Source organism: Teleopsis dalmanni, chromosome 1 (genome assembly GCF_002237135.1).
Source record: "Teleopsis dalmanni isolate 2A chromosome 1, ASM223713v2, whole genome shotgun sequence".
Taxonomy (NCBI): Eukaryota; Metazoa; Arthropoda; class Insecta; order Diptera; family Diopsidae; genus Teleopsis; species Teleopsis dalmanni.
The window spans coordinates 204,400,116-204,415,440 of record NC_051846.1 but is presented as its reverse complement, the minus strand read 5'-3'; the positions used below and the strand labels follow the sequence as shown (position 1 = coordinate 204,415,440).

Here is a 15,325-nt window from a genome sequence, read left to right as displayed (position 1 = left end):
GTAAAATTTATGAAAATTAAAAAATAAATAAAAAATTAAAAAATACACAATTGCAAATTTATTAATATAACTAACTAGCAGAAGTTTTAATAGAAGTAGATATTTGATTAGTCGTTAGTATAATAACATATACCGTTAATTACGTTAGATTAAATATACATATATAATATAGATACAATATATAGAATTAGTGTCAATTTATATTATTATTAAATTATTTCAATAATGAAATATAAAGAAATAAAGAAATTTCACAGTCCAATTAGATGATTCTTTACAAGGAGTACGTTAATCACAGTCTAGTATTAAGAAACTTGTTCTCAAATGGGATAGTTCCTTATAAAAAGAGACAAGTATTAAAAAAGTTGTTACTCAAATGTGATAGTTCCTTACAAAAGGAGACAAGTCTTAAGAAACCTGTCACTCATATGGAATAGTTCCTTATAAAAAGAGTTGGAGCGCAAATAGTATAAATTTTAGTTTATTGTCTGGTTTAAGAAACTTGTAAATTCAATGAGACGGAAGGGTAAAAAAAAAAACTTCAATGGTTGGATCTATAAAAATATTAAAAATATACCAACATTATTAAAAATCAGACTACGATTGAGTCACAAAGTGCAGTTCTGATCAAAATTCAATATGATTGACCTGGATTTTACCAAAACCTTAAAAAACTAAATTTAAATAATAAAGTCACTGGTGAATGATATACCATAGTTAGAAAAAAAGCTGTTACTCTACTATTTATCTCTGAGTCGTTCTATGTGTATCACTATATAAATTGGGGGGCCGCAGAAACAAATACACACGTTCATAGTTTCTTTCGACAAAAATAAAAATTCGGTTAAATGTTTAAATTTAGTTTTATGAATTTATTAATTTAATTTAATTTATTTGGTATACTATAAAAATAAAATAATGTAGTTTTACCAGTACACCAAAAGAAAATTTAAATAATTGTGGTAGATTGAAAACATTTCGGACCGTGCTTTGAACAGCCCGATGTTAGACTACTATACATTTAATATACATTTAGATAAGACACGTTTTATGTTAACAGTCCTTAAAACTTCATAAGAAAGAATTAAATCTTAGTATACAAACTGAGAATATTCTTCTAACTTTTGTGGTAACGAGAGAAATTGGTCTGCTAATAATGAGTTTCTTATAGACTAACTTTTAGATTTTTCTATTTAAAAACTCCAAACTCTAATCATTACCAAAAATCATTTACTGCTTCACCTTTTAAAAGTTCAACGCGTTATAAAATTTCGAAAGTAACAGTATCTTTTTACACATTAAGATAAGTGAGAAAGAAAGACGGTCCATAAAAAATATCACAACCCTACTTAGCTGTGGCGACAAGAGGATTTTGTTAATTAACGAATAATAAAAAAAATAAAATACAACATTTTGATAAATGAAAAAATTCCCCAGAAATATAATTCACATCAAAAACACATATGTACATATATAAATATGTCTGTGATTATATTCTTATATAGACCCTATATCTATATCTATATATCTTAAAACATATGCATATATACATACCAACATTTCTTACCCGAGCTTTTGTTTGTTTTTAGAGGCGTGCCGAGAAAGTTTTTGTTTATCTGTCTTAAAAATTAGAACAGAAATAGATTGTTCATAATAATAATAGATTGCAGAGTAGTAAGTAGTTTATATAAGGATTAAGATTTAGTTTTATAAATGAAAATAATACAAATAAAAAGCTTCACTCACAATAAAAAATTATATGTACATATTTGTTTGAAGTTACGTATATTTAATAAACCTACAATATTTTAAATTAAATTTACAACTATTCAAAATTTTCCAGAACAAGACTATTCTAAGATACATATACAAAAATTGTTGTATATTTTAAAAACAAAGTAAAATGATTGTCCATATGAATATATTAAAATTTTTTATTCATAATGTGGCTATTTTTCAAGGAATAAGGTGACAGACAGACAGTTACCTCAAGACAACCATATGTCCCAGAGACAATTCTAGGTGTCAGCAAAACCTACTTTAAAAATATAACTGAACTGAACTACAGCAGTATCTTCAATTGCAAATATTGTAAGAGGAAGTTCCGCTGCATCAAGCACTTTTTAAAATACGCTAAGAAAAAAAATTCATATCTATTTATTCTAAACAGATCGGATCTAAAAACAATGTTTGGAATTAGAACTGGTCACTGCCTTTTTAACAAACATAAAACATGATTAAAAGTATCAGAAACCTTATATGAAGACTATGTTTGAAAGACATAGAAAGATCCGTACATATTCCCTACTACATCATAGTAATAGAGTTTTCCACAAAAATTGATTCACGAATTATATTCATTCAATACCGACCTAGAAAAGATTAGGACTTCTCTGAATATAGTTGAAGTGGAAACACGTAATGACACAAATAGTTATAATAGTCCGTAGAGATATAATAATAAAAATTAATCTTCATAATTTACTGATGTAATACATCCAGACATCGTAAATATTCTAATTCAAAGTGGACTTAAATTATTGTGATTATTTTTGTGTTTTAAATAAATAAATTTAGTTAATTTTAATTTGATGATATCAGTTTCAAAGTAAACTATTACATCACCAGCAATTGCAGTCAGTACAAAGCTTGCCTTATATATTATAATATACATTAAAATAAACAACAGCCAAAGTGCTAAGTAGCAGCAATAAATTAAGTCTCGAAATCGTTAAAAATATTAAGACAGCAAAGTTGATGACATAAGCATTATTTAAGCCGTAAGAACTTAAGCGAAAACAAAATATACATATGAAATACACATAAGTTCTTACGGTACCTATCGACTAATTACTCCTTAATGTACCGCCAAGGAACACCAAAAAGGAAAAAAGGGTAATCAACAAGAACAAAGTATCCTCAAAGTAACCATTAATGTTCTAACAGTGGACGGATTCACACCTCAGAGTCACCATTATAAATGAACACTGTCTCAATGCTTTAAGAGTGTACGGTTTCACACCTCAGAGTCACTTGCCAACATTGAATATCAAGTATCACTCATTACTTCCGTCATAGTTTCAGCAATCATTAGAAAAAGATGTTAACATATTTAACAGATTAATGACGATATCACCGTCTAAAATGAATACTTTCACTTTAACATTATTGTTGTTTTTTATTTAATGTTGATTTATTATATTTATTGTTTTAAAAAATTTATGTTTTATAGAATTCAAAGTAATCAAAAATCTGAATAATATTGTTTTAAGAAGTTTTGTTTCAAAACAAACGATTCAGTAAGTTTGACTGTTAAAATAACTGAAAAAATTTCCTACAGGCATATCTACATTCATTACTTTTAAAGCTACCTATGTTCTATGTTCTCTGATAGAGTTCAGAGTTAATAACAAAAAAATAAGTCATAACGAATACTTAAAACACTTACATACAAGGTTTTTATACAAATTTTTACATCTAATGAAAGAAACAATTCGTAGGACATTTAAAGATGTTTACTGTGAAGTTTTGGTACTGTCAACGTTGATCTCTATTATTTTTTAGTTTTTCCGATTTTTGCAAAAATTTCCTTTTGAGTTATAGTTGTCTCAAACGATGACTATTCCTAATAACAAATTTCCAGAGTTACACCAAAAATGAGTAAACATTATCTTTGAAAATATATAGGTCCAAAATAAGAGGAAAAATTTTAAATGTTACAACTTTTTTTTTGTATCAAAAATAAATATGTTCAATTTCGGTTAATGCTGTTTTACTTTCGTTAATTGACATTTGGAATTTACATATATGTGGAATAAATTGATTACTATAGCGACACTTCCATTAATATTTGATTTCAACATGTGGACTTTTTATTACTTATTTATATTAATTTATTCTTTTTTATAGTAAGCAGTATGAAATTCTCGGTCGTATTTATATAGTAAGTAAGTCTATTTATTAATTATTAGTATGTTGAGGCTAGTTTAGTAAGTGCACTTGAGCACTTTTACTCTCTATTAACTGCGAGGTTTCTTCATAACCCCTCTATACGCCTTGACTGGATTTATTGTTTATCACTTTATCAGACTAAGAAATACCTGACCATTCTGTGATTTGATAACGCGGTGTTAGTAAGCCTGTCAGTTCTCGTAAATAATTTCAGGACTCTATCCTTTATGTTATTAAATGATGTTTTTTGATCAGTTTAATTCCTTGAGCTCCCTGAGGATGTCATTCTCAGTCGTATTTATATAATAAGTAGTAAGATTATTTATTTACAATTATTAAAATATAACATATATGTTATATACATATATAACATATTATTTTTTCATTTTACGAATCTGTAACTTGAGAACTATAGATTATTTAAGACAATAACTATTAAGTTGTCTGTCTTTCCTATTTTATATACTATTTATTTATATATTATTAACTTCAAACTTTGTATTTATCAAACTATGATAAATGTATATAATAAAAAAATAAAGTAATTCAAGTACCCATTTAAAGAAAATAAATAGTTACTTCACTTTTATCTTAAATAATTAATAAGTTTATAAATATTCATTTCTATGTAGGTATGCATAGATACATTCGAGGAAATGTGTTGAAACAAGTTTACCTGCCTAAATAGTAGCATTTCTTCATGTAGAGCACACAAAAATGTTTTTTCCTCAGACTTCACTGAGAGGTGCGCTCACCTTTTTAAGCAATTTGTTGTTGCTTTCAGCAGGTATTAAAACCATTCCGCATGCGATATTTTGATTCACAAGCGTTCAGCCACTATCGCGGGACCGGTTGGAAGCGGCAAGTGACTTTTATTAATTCAGCGGTTTTATTCAGTGATTTGTTAAAATAAGTCCACCAAAACAAAAACGACAAAAAACCATGGCAAGTAAAATGCAAAAAGAGAAAGTGGGAATTGTGGGCAGGTAGGATGCAGCTAATATACTATAAAATTTTTAAAATTAATTATTTTATTAATATGAAATAAATTGTATTTAATAATATTATTATTTTATTATATTACTAGTGGTTTAATTGGCCGTTCTTGGTCCATGCTGTTTGCATCAGTGGGCTACCAAGTGATGCTGTACGATATATTGCCAGAACAAATCCAAACTGCTTTGAAGGAAACTCAAAAAGAGTTAAATAATTTAGAAGCTAAAGGTCTACTGCGGGGCAAGTTGAATGCTGCAGAACAGATAGCATGCATTTCGGGCACAACTGATATTAAAGAACTAGTGAAAGGTGCTATGTTCATACAGGAATGCATACCCGAACGTCTAGATATGAAACAATCTCTATATAAACAGCTGGACACCATTGTGGACAATCAGACTATACTTTCTAGCTCCACAAGCACATTTCTACCTTCACTATTCAGCAAAGATTTAAAACACAAAGAGAATGTAAGTATATATATACATATGTATCATTATGTTGTTATGAAAATGAATATTAGATCGAGTTCATTACAAACTGTTATTGATTTGTTTGCTAATAGTTTAAAATGTGATTACGACCTTGATTTGACCTGTTTAATTCAATCAGTACATTTATATTCGCTGCTTTTAATAACATTCCATTATTTTTTACTCTACTCTACAAATGATTTTCAGTTGATTATAATATTTACACTAAAGGCTTGATAAGAAATGTTAAATCTTTTTTCAAGCATTGATACTAAATGCACTTGTTGCAACTGTTATCGCATCAGAGATTGAAATTATTTACCTCTTTTTTATAAATAAATTTTCAAACTTCATATATTAAAAATATTTTTTTACTTTTGCTCCATTTTTAATTAACTGCCGCATAGTTACGAATTTTATCAATTCGTTTCGTTTTATTTATTTTGATTAAATTTAACTTTTATCTTTTACTCTTAACTCTTGATAACTAAAGTGTTATTTGAACAATAACAACCAAAATAAACAAGAAACTAATTTAATCTTTCGTAACTATTTAAAGTGTTAGAACACTTTTTTCTATATATTTTCTTAAATCAATAACAATCAAAATTTATTATTATTTTTTCATATATTTTGCAGAAATTATATACATATCTATAAATTACAAATTTGATCGATATTCACACACAAAATTTAATTGTTATACGCATTAATAATAACTGTTATACAATTATATGTGGTACACAAAACTAATTTAACATTGAACAGAACGTAATGGAATATATTCATATTATATTATATTAATATATTTATATTGATGTTAAAATATTTATATTAATATATTTATATTTATTTATATTGATATTAATATATTTATATAATATATTAATATTAATATTTTATATTGATATTATTATATTCATATTAATATTAGTATATTTATATTAATACTAATATGTTTATATTGATATTAATATATGTATTTATGTTGATATTAATATATTTAAATTAATATTAATATATTTATATTGATTTTAATATATTTATATTAATATTAATATATCTATTTACATTAATATTAATATATTTATATTGTTATTAATATATTTGAACTAATATTAATATTTATATATTTATATCGATATTAATATTAATATATTTATATTGTTATTAATATATAAATTAATATTAATATATTTATATTACTTAACTTAATATATTTATTATACTACTTATATTACATACTTATTATATTTATTATTACTTACTTAATATTAATATATTTATATTGATATTAATATATTCAAATTAATATTAATCTGATTAATTAATCTAATTTATGTTTATATTAATATATTTATTTTAATTAATTTAATATTATTTAAAGTGTCAGAATTTTCTTTCCAATTTTTCATAAATTCAATAATAATATAATTCAAAATTTATATTAATTATTTTATATATATTGTAGTAATTATATATCTTTATATGTCAACAAAAAATGATCGATTTTCGTATAAAAAAAGTACTGTTATAAGCTTTAATAACTGTTATACTGTTATTACAATTGTTATGTTATGTTAATTTATTGCCTTTACTTAATTATTTTCCCGTTTGCAAGTGTTGGGTAAGAAATCATTTTTGATGAATTATAATTTATTAACAATTATAAAAACTTCTAAATTAACAACAAAACTATTTGAATGCGTATGTAGGTCTTATTTAATTAATTCAAAAAATTTAATTAGTTTTCTATTTCCTTATAACTTATTTTTCGTTATACATTTTTATATACAATATAAATTTGTATAAATATATTACAATTATTTGGATTTCACTTTTTTATAATATATTTCAGTTATGTGAAGCTTTTAGGGACTATTTTACAAAATAATCGTTGTTAGTTTGTGTCTGTTATTATTGTAAATCTCGAAAACCTATAAATTAGGAAACATAAAAAATTTACAAGTTCACTCATATAGTAGCCAAGATCGACTTCGGTATTTATTTTCTATATCTATTTAGAATTAATTAGTTGAAAAATTAATGAACATTAGCCAACAATTATCATATATTTTTTAATATTTAATTTTTATTAATATCATATATTTTATTATTTAATATTTAATATATAATTAAAAGTGTAATTAATTGTCTAATACTACTTCCAATACAAAATTTTTAATTTGTGGTGCAGTCGCCTATATACTTAAGACTTTTTAATAGCTTACAATAATAATCTAAACTGTTTTACAATATATTTGTAAACGTGCGAAAACGGTTTTTGTTTTGATTTTAATTTTAATACTAAAAATCTGTTACCTAAGACCTTTTTTTTAATAACAGGACTAACAGTAGTCATTGTCGAAGAAATTTCGCAAACGGAGAGGGATGTCGTTGCATACATTAATTCATTTACTTGTATCAGGAATACATGATACCTACCTTACCGAAACATAGACAACACCATTTAGGTCGAGTATAGTGAAAGGCTTTCTGTCTCTTAGGCAATATCCATTTGAGTCCATATTCGTATCACAACAAGGTTCTTAATATCTATAATATATGAGAAGAAAGGAAGGAAGGACGTCCCCCACGAGCAGCAAGAACTGTTCAAGTCTAGTTGAGAACCAGATATAAACACTTAATTAATAATTATTTGTCAAGTATAAATATGTTTGGACTTAATGTGTATTTTAATTGTAGTTCAACTTCCATGATGGTTTAAGTTTAAATAATATCTTTTAAGTTTATAGTATTAAACTAATTATTAGTATGAAAAACTATTAAAATTTGCGTAGTGCTGACTCTTTTTCAAAAATATACATTTGTGTTCGTAATCGAGCGTTATTTTGTTGACATAATCACTGAGCAGATACTCTCTCTCTACAGATACTGGTATCACATCCAGTAAATCCACCCTACTATGTACCTCTCGTTGAAATTGTACCAGCTCCATGGACAAAGCCCGAAGCAGTTAAAAAAACACGTGCACTAATGGAAGAAATCGGACAGAAACCAGTAACCTTAAGTCGTGAAATAGAAGGTTTCGCATTAAATCGCATACAATATGCAATTTTAAATGAAACTTGGCGTTTGGTGGAGGCAGGCATTTTAGATGTAAAAGACATTGATAGTGTTATGTCCGATGGCTTAGGAATGCGTTACGCTTTCCTTGGCCCATTAGAAACAGCACATTTAAATGCTGAAGGTATGACCAACTATTTCGAACGTTACTCAAAAACTATTTACGCGGTTAGTGAAACAATGGGTCCAACTCCAAAAATGGAAGGTAATATTGTCTGGAAGTCTATATTATTTTGATATAACGTAGTTCTTCTATGTCTTATTCTTTTTTAGGTGCTACTGCCGTTGAAGTTGCCAAACAATGTGAAGCCATGGTTCCTTTGAATAAATTGAATGAACGTCGTACTTATCGTGATAATTGTCTTACACAGTTGAGCATACTGAAAAGCAAACTGAACAAAAATAATTTACAGACTTAATACACTTTTTATTAAAAAACAATGAAGCTAATGTTTAAAACAATTTTAAATATGTTTAGTTGTAAACTTGATCTTCAACAATTGCAGTTTATATTATAAATTTGAACAATTTTTTTATTTTTGTTAAGTAATACAACTACTGCAACTTTATACTTAAAATCTAAAAAATAAGTTATAAGTTAAAGTTATAATACAGTTTAAATAAATTATTTATTAAGTACAGTCCTAATTCAATGAATTTTAAAAAAATATATTACGAAGGCAATTAACAAGTAATTGATATAAGTTCACATCAAATTTAATTTTTAGCAATAAATTTAAAAAAATTTTGGTTTAATTATGTACGAGAAAAAGTATATATAAATTATTTTAGGTATATAGTTTATATATATGGTAAAATTACTTTTATATAAATATAATAAATTAACTCATTGATCACGTGCACATATTTCACAATTAAGTACATATATATTTAGTGCTATTAAAATCTATTTTATTTATTTTTTTCTTGTTATATTATGAACTCAACTTATTGCAATAATTTTATAATGTTATGAACAATTTATTGTTTATAAAAACACGTATAGTAGCTATTTTCAACATTGAAGCCATCATAAAAGTTATTGTCATTAAACAATTATTGCTATATTTACTTTTGGTATATATAATTTAAAAGTTCACACAACATTAGCTAAATTGTTTTAAAATAAATAAAGTAGTGTTATGATTAATAAGTTTTTCTATGTATATAATATATATACAACCTTATTACTAACTTGGCTTATCAATTTTAAATGCATTTATTTTATCCTTGAGTTGTTGACACAATGTTAGTCCAACGGTGAATAGCACCAAAACTTCATTTAACCAACCTACTGAGCATTCGGCTTGTGTAGCTTCCATTTTCATTGTTCCCTGTATATTGAGCAATTGATAGACAGCTATAATTAATTTATGACATTGTAAAAAAAATGATATTGCTATATCCTCTGGTAAGTTGGGCGTAAGAGATTTCTAAAATTTCAAATAGTATATATAAATATTTTAAAGTTAAATAAAAGAAATAGGTTGATATTTATTACCATATTACGTCCTTTCATAAGCTCGTCGATTGCTTTTTTCTTTGGTATTATTAAACTAGTACGACCTCGTTGTAAAGCACCTATTAGTTCACTTACAATTTGCAGAACTTCTTCGCATGATCTGTAAGAGATTGCAATGTATTGTTATCAAATATTTTATATCACACATATTTTATATAAAATAAACATTGTATATAGTTGATAATATAAAATAATATGTTATTAGAATATATATATATATTAAATATATATATATTTATATATTTTATGTATATTGCACATATAACTTAAGCTACATAAGCACTTTGTAACAAATTAGAATATATAATATACCAAATTGTTCTAATTTAAATTTTTTAATAATTATACTAATACAAACAAAAAAATTAACAGACGACTCAAGTAGTTCCGGACCGGGTCCACTTTCAACACACAGATATCTCAGCTGATCTTATAAACTTACGAACAAGGTGCAACTAATAAAAATAATGACATAAAATAATGACAACGCATAAAGGAGCTCCAGAATAATTTGATAGCAGGTAGACAAAGAACAGTTTTAGTCCACACATTAAAGAATCAACATATTAATCGGACTTTGACAACGTTCAACATATTAATCGGACTTTGACAAGTTTTACAATAAGCTACCAACATTAGAGAGCCTCCATATAAGAAAAGGTATCAATAGAACCATGCACAGGATAGAACATAGTAAGTACATTAGCAAGAACTATCTGTAACTCCAACATTTCAATCTAATTATTATTTTAAATTACAGTATTATTCTACTATAAATAGTTCTAATTAAATGCTTTTGGGATTTGCTACTATAACATCCTACCCTGAGAAAGAAATCATATAAACTTCTTCAAAACATTAGCAAATTTACCAGTCGAGGATGGAAGTTTCCGTTGTAGTGTTCTCCTTATAACACAAATTAAAGTTAGAGAGTCATAATAAATAGGATTAGAACTTTCATTTACTGTCAGGTAGAGACAATATTCTAACGCCCCAGACGGATGCATGTTGCCAAGACGGTAGTGACGATCAACAATTCCCGTTAGACGATTAGCAAGCTTAGTTCTGTCCTACTTAGAATAAAAGTAAAATCTACAGTAAAATAATATTGAATGTGTTTAATATATTCTCAAAAATTATTATCATTAATGACCAAAATTAATGGCACATTAATTAATCTACATCTATTATCGCAAGAAAAAATTTCAATTGATTTTTCTTAATCTTAATATAACGGCTATTAGCTTAGTTCAGTTAATAATTACTTACTTAAAGATATAGTTTTCGTCCACGTTATCAATATGATTGATAGCTTGCTGTAGATGATTTGCAGCATCTTGGACTTGTTGCAATTTCCATGGTTGATCTGGACAAATAGAAGTACGTTGTACTTGACTTGAAGCTCGTTTCAATTTGAAACTTATATCCTAAAAAATTAAAATATATTTATTAGATTTAGAAATGGAAAAATATGCATAAATTGTGCTCACCGCCTGCGTTATGCTGTCACCGGTTAAGGTAACAGAGCATTTGAGCTGATCCTGTGGTGTTGAGAGCACAAACTTTTCAGTACGTTTGCCTTCATTCTCATACAATGGAACTGGAAAACGCTTTGCACATTCCTTTAAATTAAATAAATCATTAATAATTATTTATTTATAATAAAAAGTTTTTTTATTCACCACTAATATTTCACGTAGATTTTTAAGTATCGAATGCACTTCATCCCGCATTACCCATTCAAATTCAATTTGCTAAAAAAGACAATTTGTTGAAAATTTATTGATTTTTCCAAGCAACATTGGTTAACACTTAAATGAATTGCTAAATTAATATAATATATTTATTACTTTGTTGTAGCATTTTTTCTATAGTAATTTGTTTATATTTGCTTTTGTTTACTTTAGTCTTATCGTTGTTATTGCACATTTTGTTTAATTTGTTTAGTCTTTTTTGCACCGAGATCCAATCTCTTGTACTCATTTTCTTGAAATTGTTTTTGTGTTTTTGAAGTTAATTATAATTTAATTAGTTTATCAATAAATGCTGCATACTTTACTTAAACTATATTATGTTTTTTTTTGTTTAAAAAATAACTTACAAGATTTTTTACTTCACTTTCGATGATATCTTCCATTGTTATGAATTCATAAATACTGTGTATTCACAATAGTTCACTCAATTAATGAGCCTTAACCCGTTAGGGGCGAAATAGTAAATGTGCAAATTAAATTATTTTTAATAACAATTTATGGCCGTGTGCGAGTTCGAGTAAATTAATGGTAAATTAAGGGAAATAGTAAATCGTGTCGGTTACAACGAATGTGGCAACGAATGTTATTATTGACCAAAATTTCGAGTAGTATAAATTATATAAAAATTAGGTATAACCATTGTGAAAACTTTATAAGATATTTAATAAATAAATAAATAATAAATAAGTGCAATAAATAAGTAATAAATAAGTGCAATAAATAAATATTTACACAAGTGCAGTGTAAAAAATCCCCAGAGACTTTCAATTTACTTTACCTCAATTTACTTGAACTTGCACACGGTCTTAATAAACAATTTATTTATTCCAACCTTGTCTTACTTTATTTTCGTTGATGTATTGAATTTTATAGGTTTTTGAGGGTCTTCCTAGCTCTTACTTCATCTTTTTCATTTGCTAAACTTGTACCATGTTCAGACACATTTTAATTTCACAAAAATCTTAATTTCATTTTCGTTTCAGCAAAATTAGCTTTATTAGATTTAGGGGAAATTTCAGGTATGGATTTATTATTTTTCACTTTAATTTCAATTAATAACAATAACATTTTTTTCTATATATTAAATTTATAAATTTGCACTACTCTTAAAATATTTTCCCGATTTTATTAAAGTTAACTCTCACTGACATTTATTTTAAAAAAATGTCACTTTTTCGTTATCTCAACATTATCTTTTGCTTAAAATTTATCTTACGCATGTTGCATTCGAAATGTCCATTTATTTTAGCACCTTTTCTCTTGCTATTAACATTAATGCACAAACTCAAAATCATAATAAAATTAATCCATAAGAAATTATATCACATCCTAAAATATATGAAATACTTATAAAATAATTTTTATAAAAATTAAATAAAATTATAAAACATCTAAATAAAAATTATATATTTTGAACCATTCAAAATATATTATTAAAAAACAAACGAGAATTAAAAATAAAAAAAAAAATAATTTTTAACATTGTAAAATTCTAAATGACTGAAAATAGGCATTCCCATGAGTTCGAATTATAGAAACCAAAATAAAAATACGCGGGCGGTTTGATAAGTCAGTGATTTTTTGAGTAAAACAAATTTTTTTCGGCAAATAAACATTTTATTTTTCACCTTTTCATAATCACCTTTTAGCTCGATACATTTAGTCCAGCGTTTTTCTAAGTTTCTTATTTCCTCCAAATAATAGGTTTTCTCAAAGCTCTCAAAATGCGCGTTTGTTTCGGTAATGACTTCTTCATTCGACTTAAATCTCTTACCACCCAGCCATTTCTTAAGGTTTGAAAACAGAAAATAGTCACAGGAGGCTAAATCTGGAGAATATGCTGAATGGGATAACAGTTCGTATCTCAATTCGTGGATTTGGGATTGTAATGCTTAATCAGCACACGAAATTCACTTTTTTCCATTTTCGTAAAAATTCACGAGGTTGTCTGCTTTGAACGGCTATCAAACATCAACTGAATGACGTAGCTTGCTCAAAATTAAGAAGTTGCCCACTGGTAGATTACAGCTGACGGCAGCACTGTTGCATTTGGAGTAATTACGCGGGAAATTTAAAAAGTCACTGATTTATCAAACCGACCACGTACCTAAAATCCCTTTACAAACTCTATATGTTAAATATATTATTTAATATGACGTTATGGGGTCATATTGAGGATCAAGCAGATTAGAAGCAAAAATAATTGTAGATAAAAGTTCATATAAACGAAAAATAGGAATATCAGTAAAAAAGATTAAATTAAAAACGGGTACCAAGAACTGTCGGGTCTACGTCCCAGAGGCACTCGTCGCCAGCGACGACCAAGTGTCGTTCAACATCCGCCAAAGGGACTTCACAAGCAGGTCCCAGCGGCTTACAACAACAACGCAATTAGAAAAACAATATTAATAAAAACAAATCAAATAAAAAACTATAAAACTATATATAAAAAAAATTCCATAAATATTTAACATATGACGAAATGTATGCGTTTATTAAATATTATTAAAATTTAAGTACATATTTAATAATTTATTATTACATTAAAAAATTTAAGTACGTATGCTAAAAATGGAGGGAACAAATTTTAAAATATATAGTACGTAACACGTAACATAAAAAATTCGATGAAAAAGTTTTTTATAGATATAACAACGTGGCAAGTATTGGTTTGCAACAACTTACAACAAAAATATAATACAGAATCACAAAAAACGATAAGGATAAGGATAAAATATATAGATGATATATGTTAAGAAAGTCCAAAACATTTATGGTTTTTTATTCTCTTTTTGTTTATGCACACCGGAAACTCCAACCGAAGCTCTGGCACCTAACCGAACTGTCTGAAATATAAAATCGAAAAAATTAAATAAAAAATTTATATAAGAACGAATATAATTCAATTAAAATACTAACTGATCTTTTTGGTTCGACACCACCTAAAGCAGTACTGAATCTGCTTTTCATAGGTGAGCGTTGTTTGAGTGGTGATTTTATAGTCTTCGGTTCGGCGAGTGTTTGTCGTCTTATACCAGCTGACAGTCTTGTTGGTGTAGTTGGTTGGTATGAATACCGCGGTTTATCTAAATACCGAGGTGAAGTATTTAAAGCAGTAGTAGTTGTAGACATTGGCGTACTCGTGTGTGATGGTTTACCAGGTTTATTTAGAAATTGTATGGAACTGTTTAAGTTGTGTTTACTATTAGTCATGGTACCAGGTGGTGAAGGCTTTAGCATTGGTGCAACTTTTTTCACTGGTATAGTTGCTTTCAGTGGAACATTTGATTTCATTATCGAACCACTTGAAATGCCTGGTTTAGGCTTCTTTTTCAAATCTGGCTTATAGGCAAACATATTACATTGTGGCATAGGATTAATCATAACTTTTGGTTGCGTTTCATGATGCGTTTCTAATCTTTGTGGTGTTCGTAAATTATTTGTAATTTTTGTTATTGTATCAGATACGCTAACCAAAAAAAAAGAAAATTAATAAACATTTTAAAGCGCTAATTATTTTTTTAAACTTACCAACTCTTACG

The 15,325-nt window shown here is 26.6% G+C and overlaps 3 protein-coding genes across 4 annotated transcripts; 1 reads left to right on the top strand and 2 right to left on the bottom strand.

Moving 5' to 3' along the window:
- Positions 1 to 4,760: 4,760 nt before the first annotated feature.
- LOC119667108 (lambda-crystallin homolog) lies at positions 4,761 to 8,920 on the top strand (the record flags this gene model as incomplete). Its single annotated transcript, XM_038076394.1, has 4 exons — positions 4,761 to 4,937; positions 5,039 to 5,417; positions 8,313 to 8,712; positions 8,781 to 8,920. Coding segments are annotated over exons 1-4 (963 nt in total), but the record flags the coding sequence as incomplete, so codon positions are not given.
- A 745-nt stretch (positions 8,921 to 9,665) lies between these two features.
- Positions 9,666 to 12,181, bottom strand: LOC119671467 (protein rogdi-like). 2 transcript variants are annotated; one of them, XM_038082113.1, is made up of 6 exons: positions 12,131 to 12,181; positions 11,712 to 11,783; positions 11,520 to 11,651; positions 11,299 to 11,456; positions 10,009 to 10,129; positions 9,666 to 9,940 (listed from the first exon to the last, which is right to left on the bottom strand). In XM_038082113.1, exons 1-6 carry the CDS (start codon positions 12,164 to 12,166, stop codon positions 9,698 to 9,700), a joined length of 762 nt encoding a protein of 253 aa, XP_037938041.1. In that variant the 5' UTR covers positions 12,167 to 12,181; the 3' UTR covers positions 9,666 to 9,697. The 2 variants fall into 2 exon arrangements, with proteins under 2 accessions (XP_037938041.1, XP_037938039.1); XM_038082111.1 differs by lacking the exon at positions 12,131 to 12,181 and adding an exon at positions 11,932 to 12,086.
- Positions 12,182 to 14,369: 2,188 nt separating this feature from the next.
- LOC119671466 lies at positions 14,370 to 15,319 on the bottom strand. Its single transcript, XM_038082110.1, has 3 exons — positions 15,315 to 15,319; positions 14,703 to 15,252; positions 14,370 to 14,629 (listed from the first exon to the last, which is right to left on the bottom strand). The coding sequence occupies exons 2-3, from the start codon at positions 15,165 to 15,167 to the stop codon at positions 14,555 to 14,557; spliced, it is 540 nt and encodes a 179-aa protein (XP_037938038.1). The 5' UTR covers positions 15,168 to 15,252; positions 15,315 to 15,319; the 3' UTR covers positions 14,370 to 14,554.
- Between the last annotated feature and the right edge of the window lie 6 nt (positions 15,320 to 15,325).

What these genes read in the sequence shown, in the direction of transcription:
- LOC119671467 (XM_038082111.1), bottom strand. Translation starts at nt 12,012, where the DNA reads ATGAGTACAAGAGATTGGATCTCGGTGCAAAAAAGACTAAACAAATTA. An exon ending in GACGAAAACTATATCTTTAA is followed by an intron (nt 10,130 to 11,298) that starts GTAAGTAATTAT and finishes AATCTCTTACAG; the next exon opens with ATCATGCGAAGAAGTTCTGC. An exon ending in TTATGAAAGGACGTAATATG is followed by an intron (nt 9,941 to 10,008) that starts GTAATAAATATC and finishes TTGAAATTTTAG; the next exon opens with AAATCTCTTACGCCCAACTT.
- LOC119671466 (XM_038082110.1), bottom strand. Translation starts at nt 15,167, where the DNA reads ATGATTAATCCTATGCCACAATGTAATATGTTTGCCTATAAGCCAGAT. An exon ending in GTGTCGAACCAAAAAGATCA is followed by an intron (nt 14,630 to 14,702) that starts GTTAGTATTTTA and finishes TTTATATTTCAG; the next exon opens with ACAGTTCGGTTAGGTGCCAG.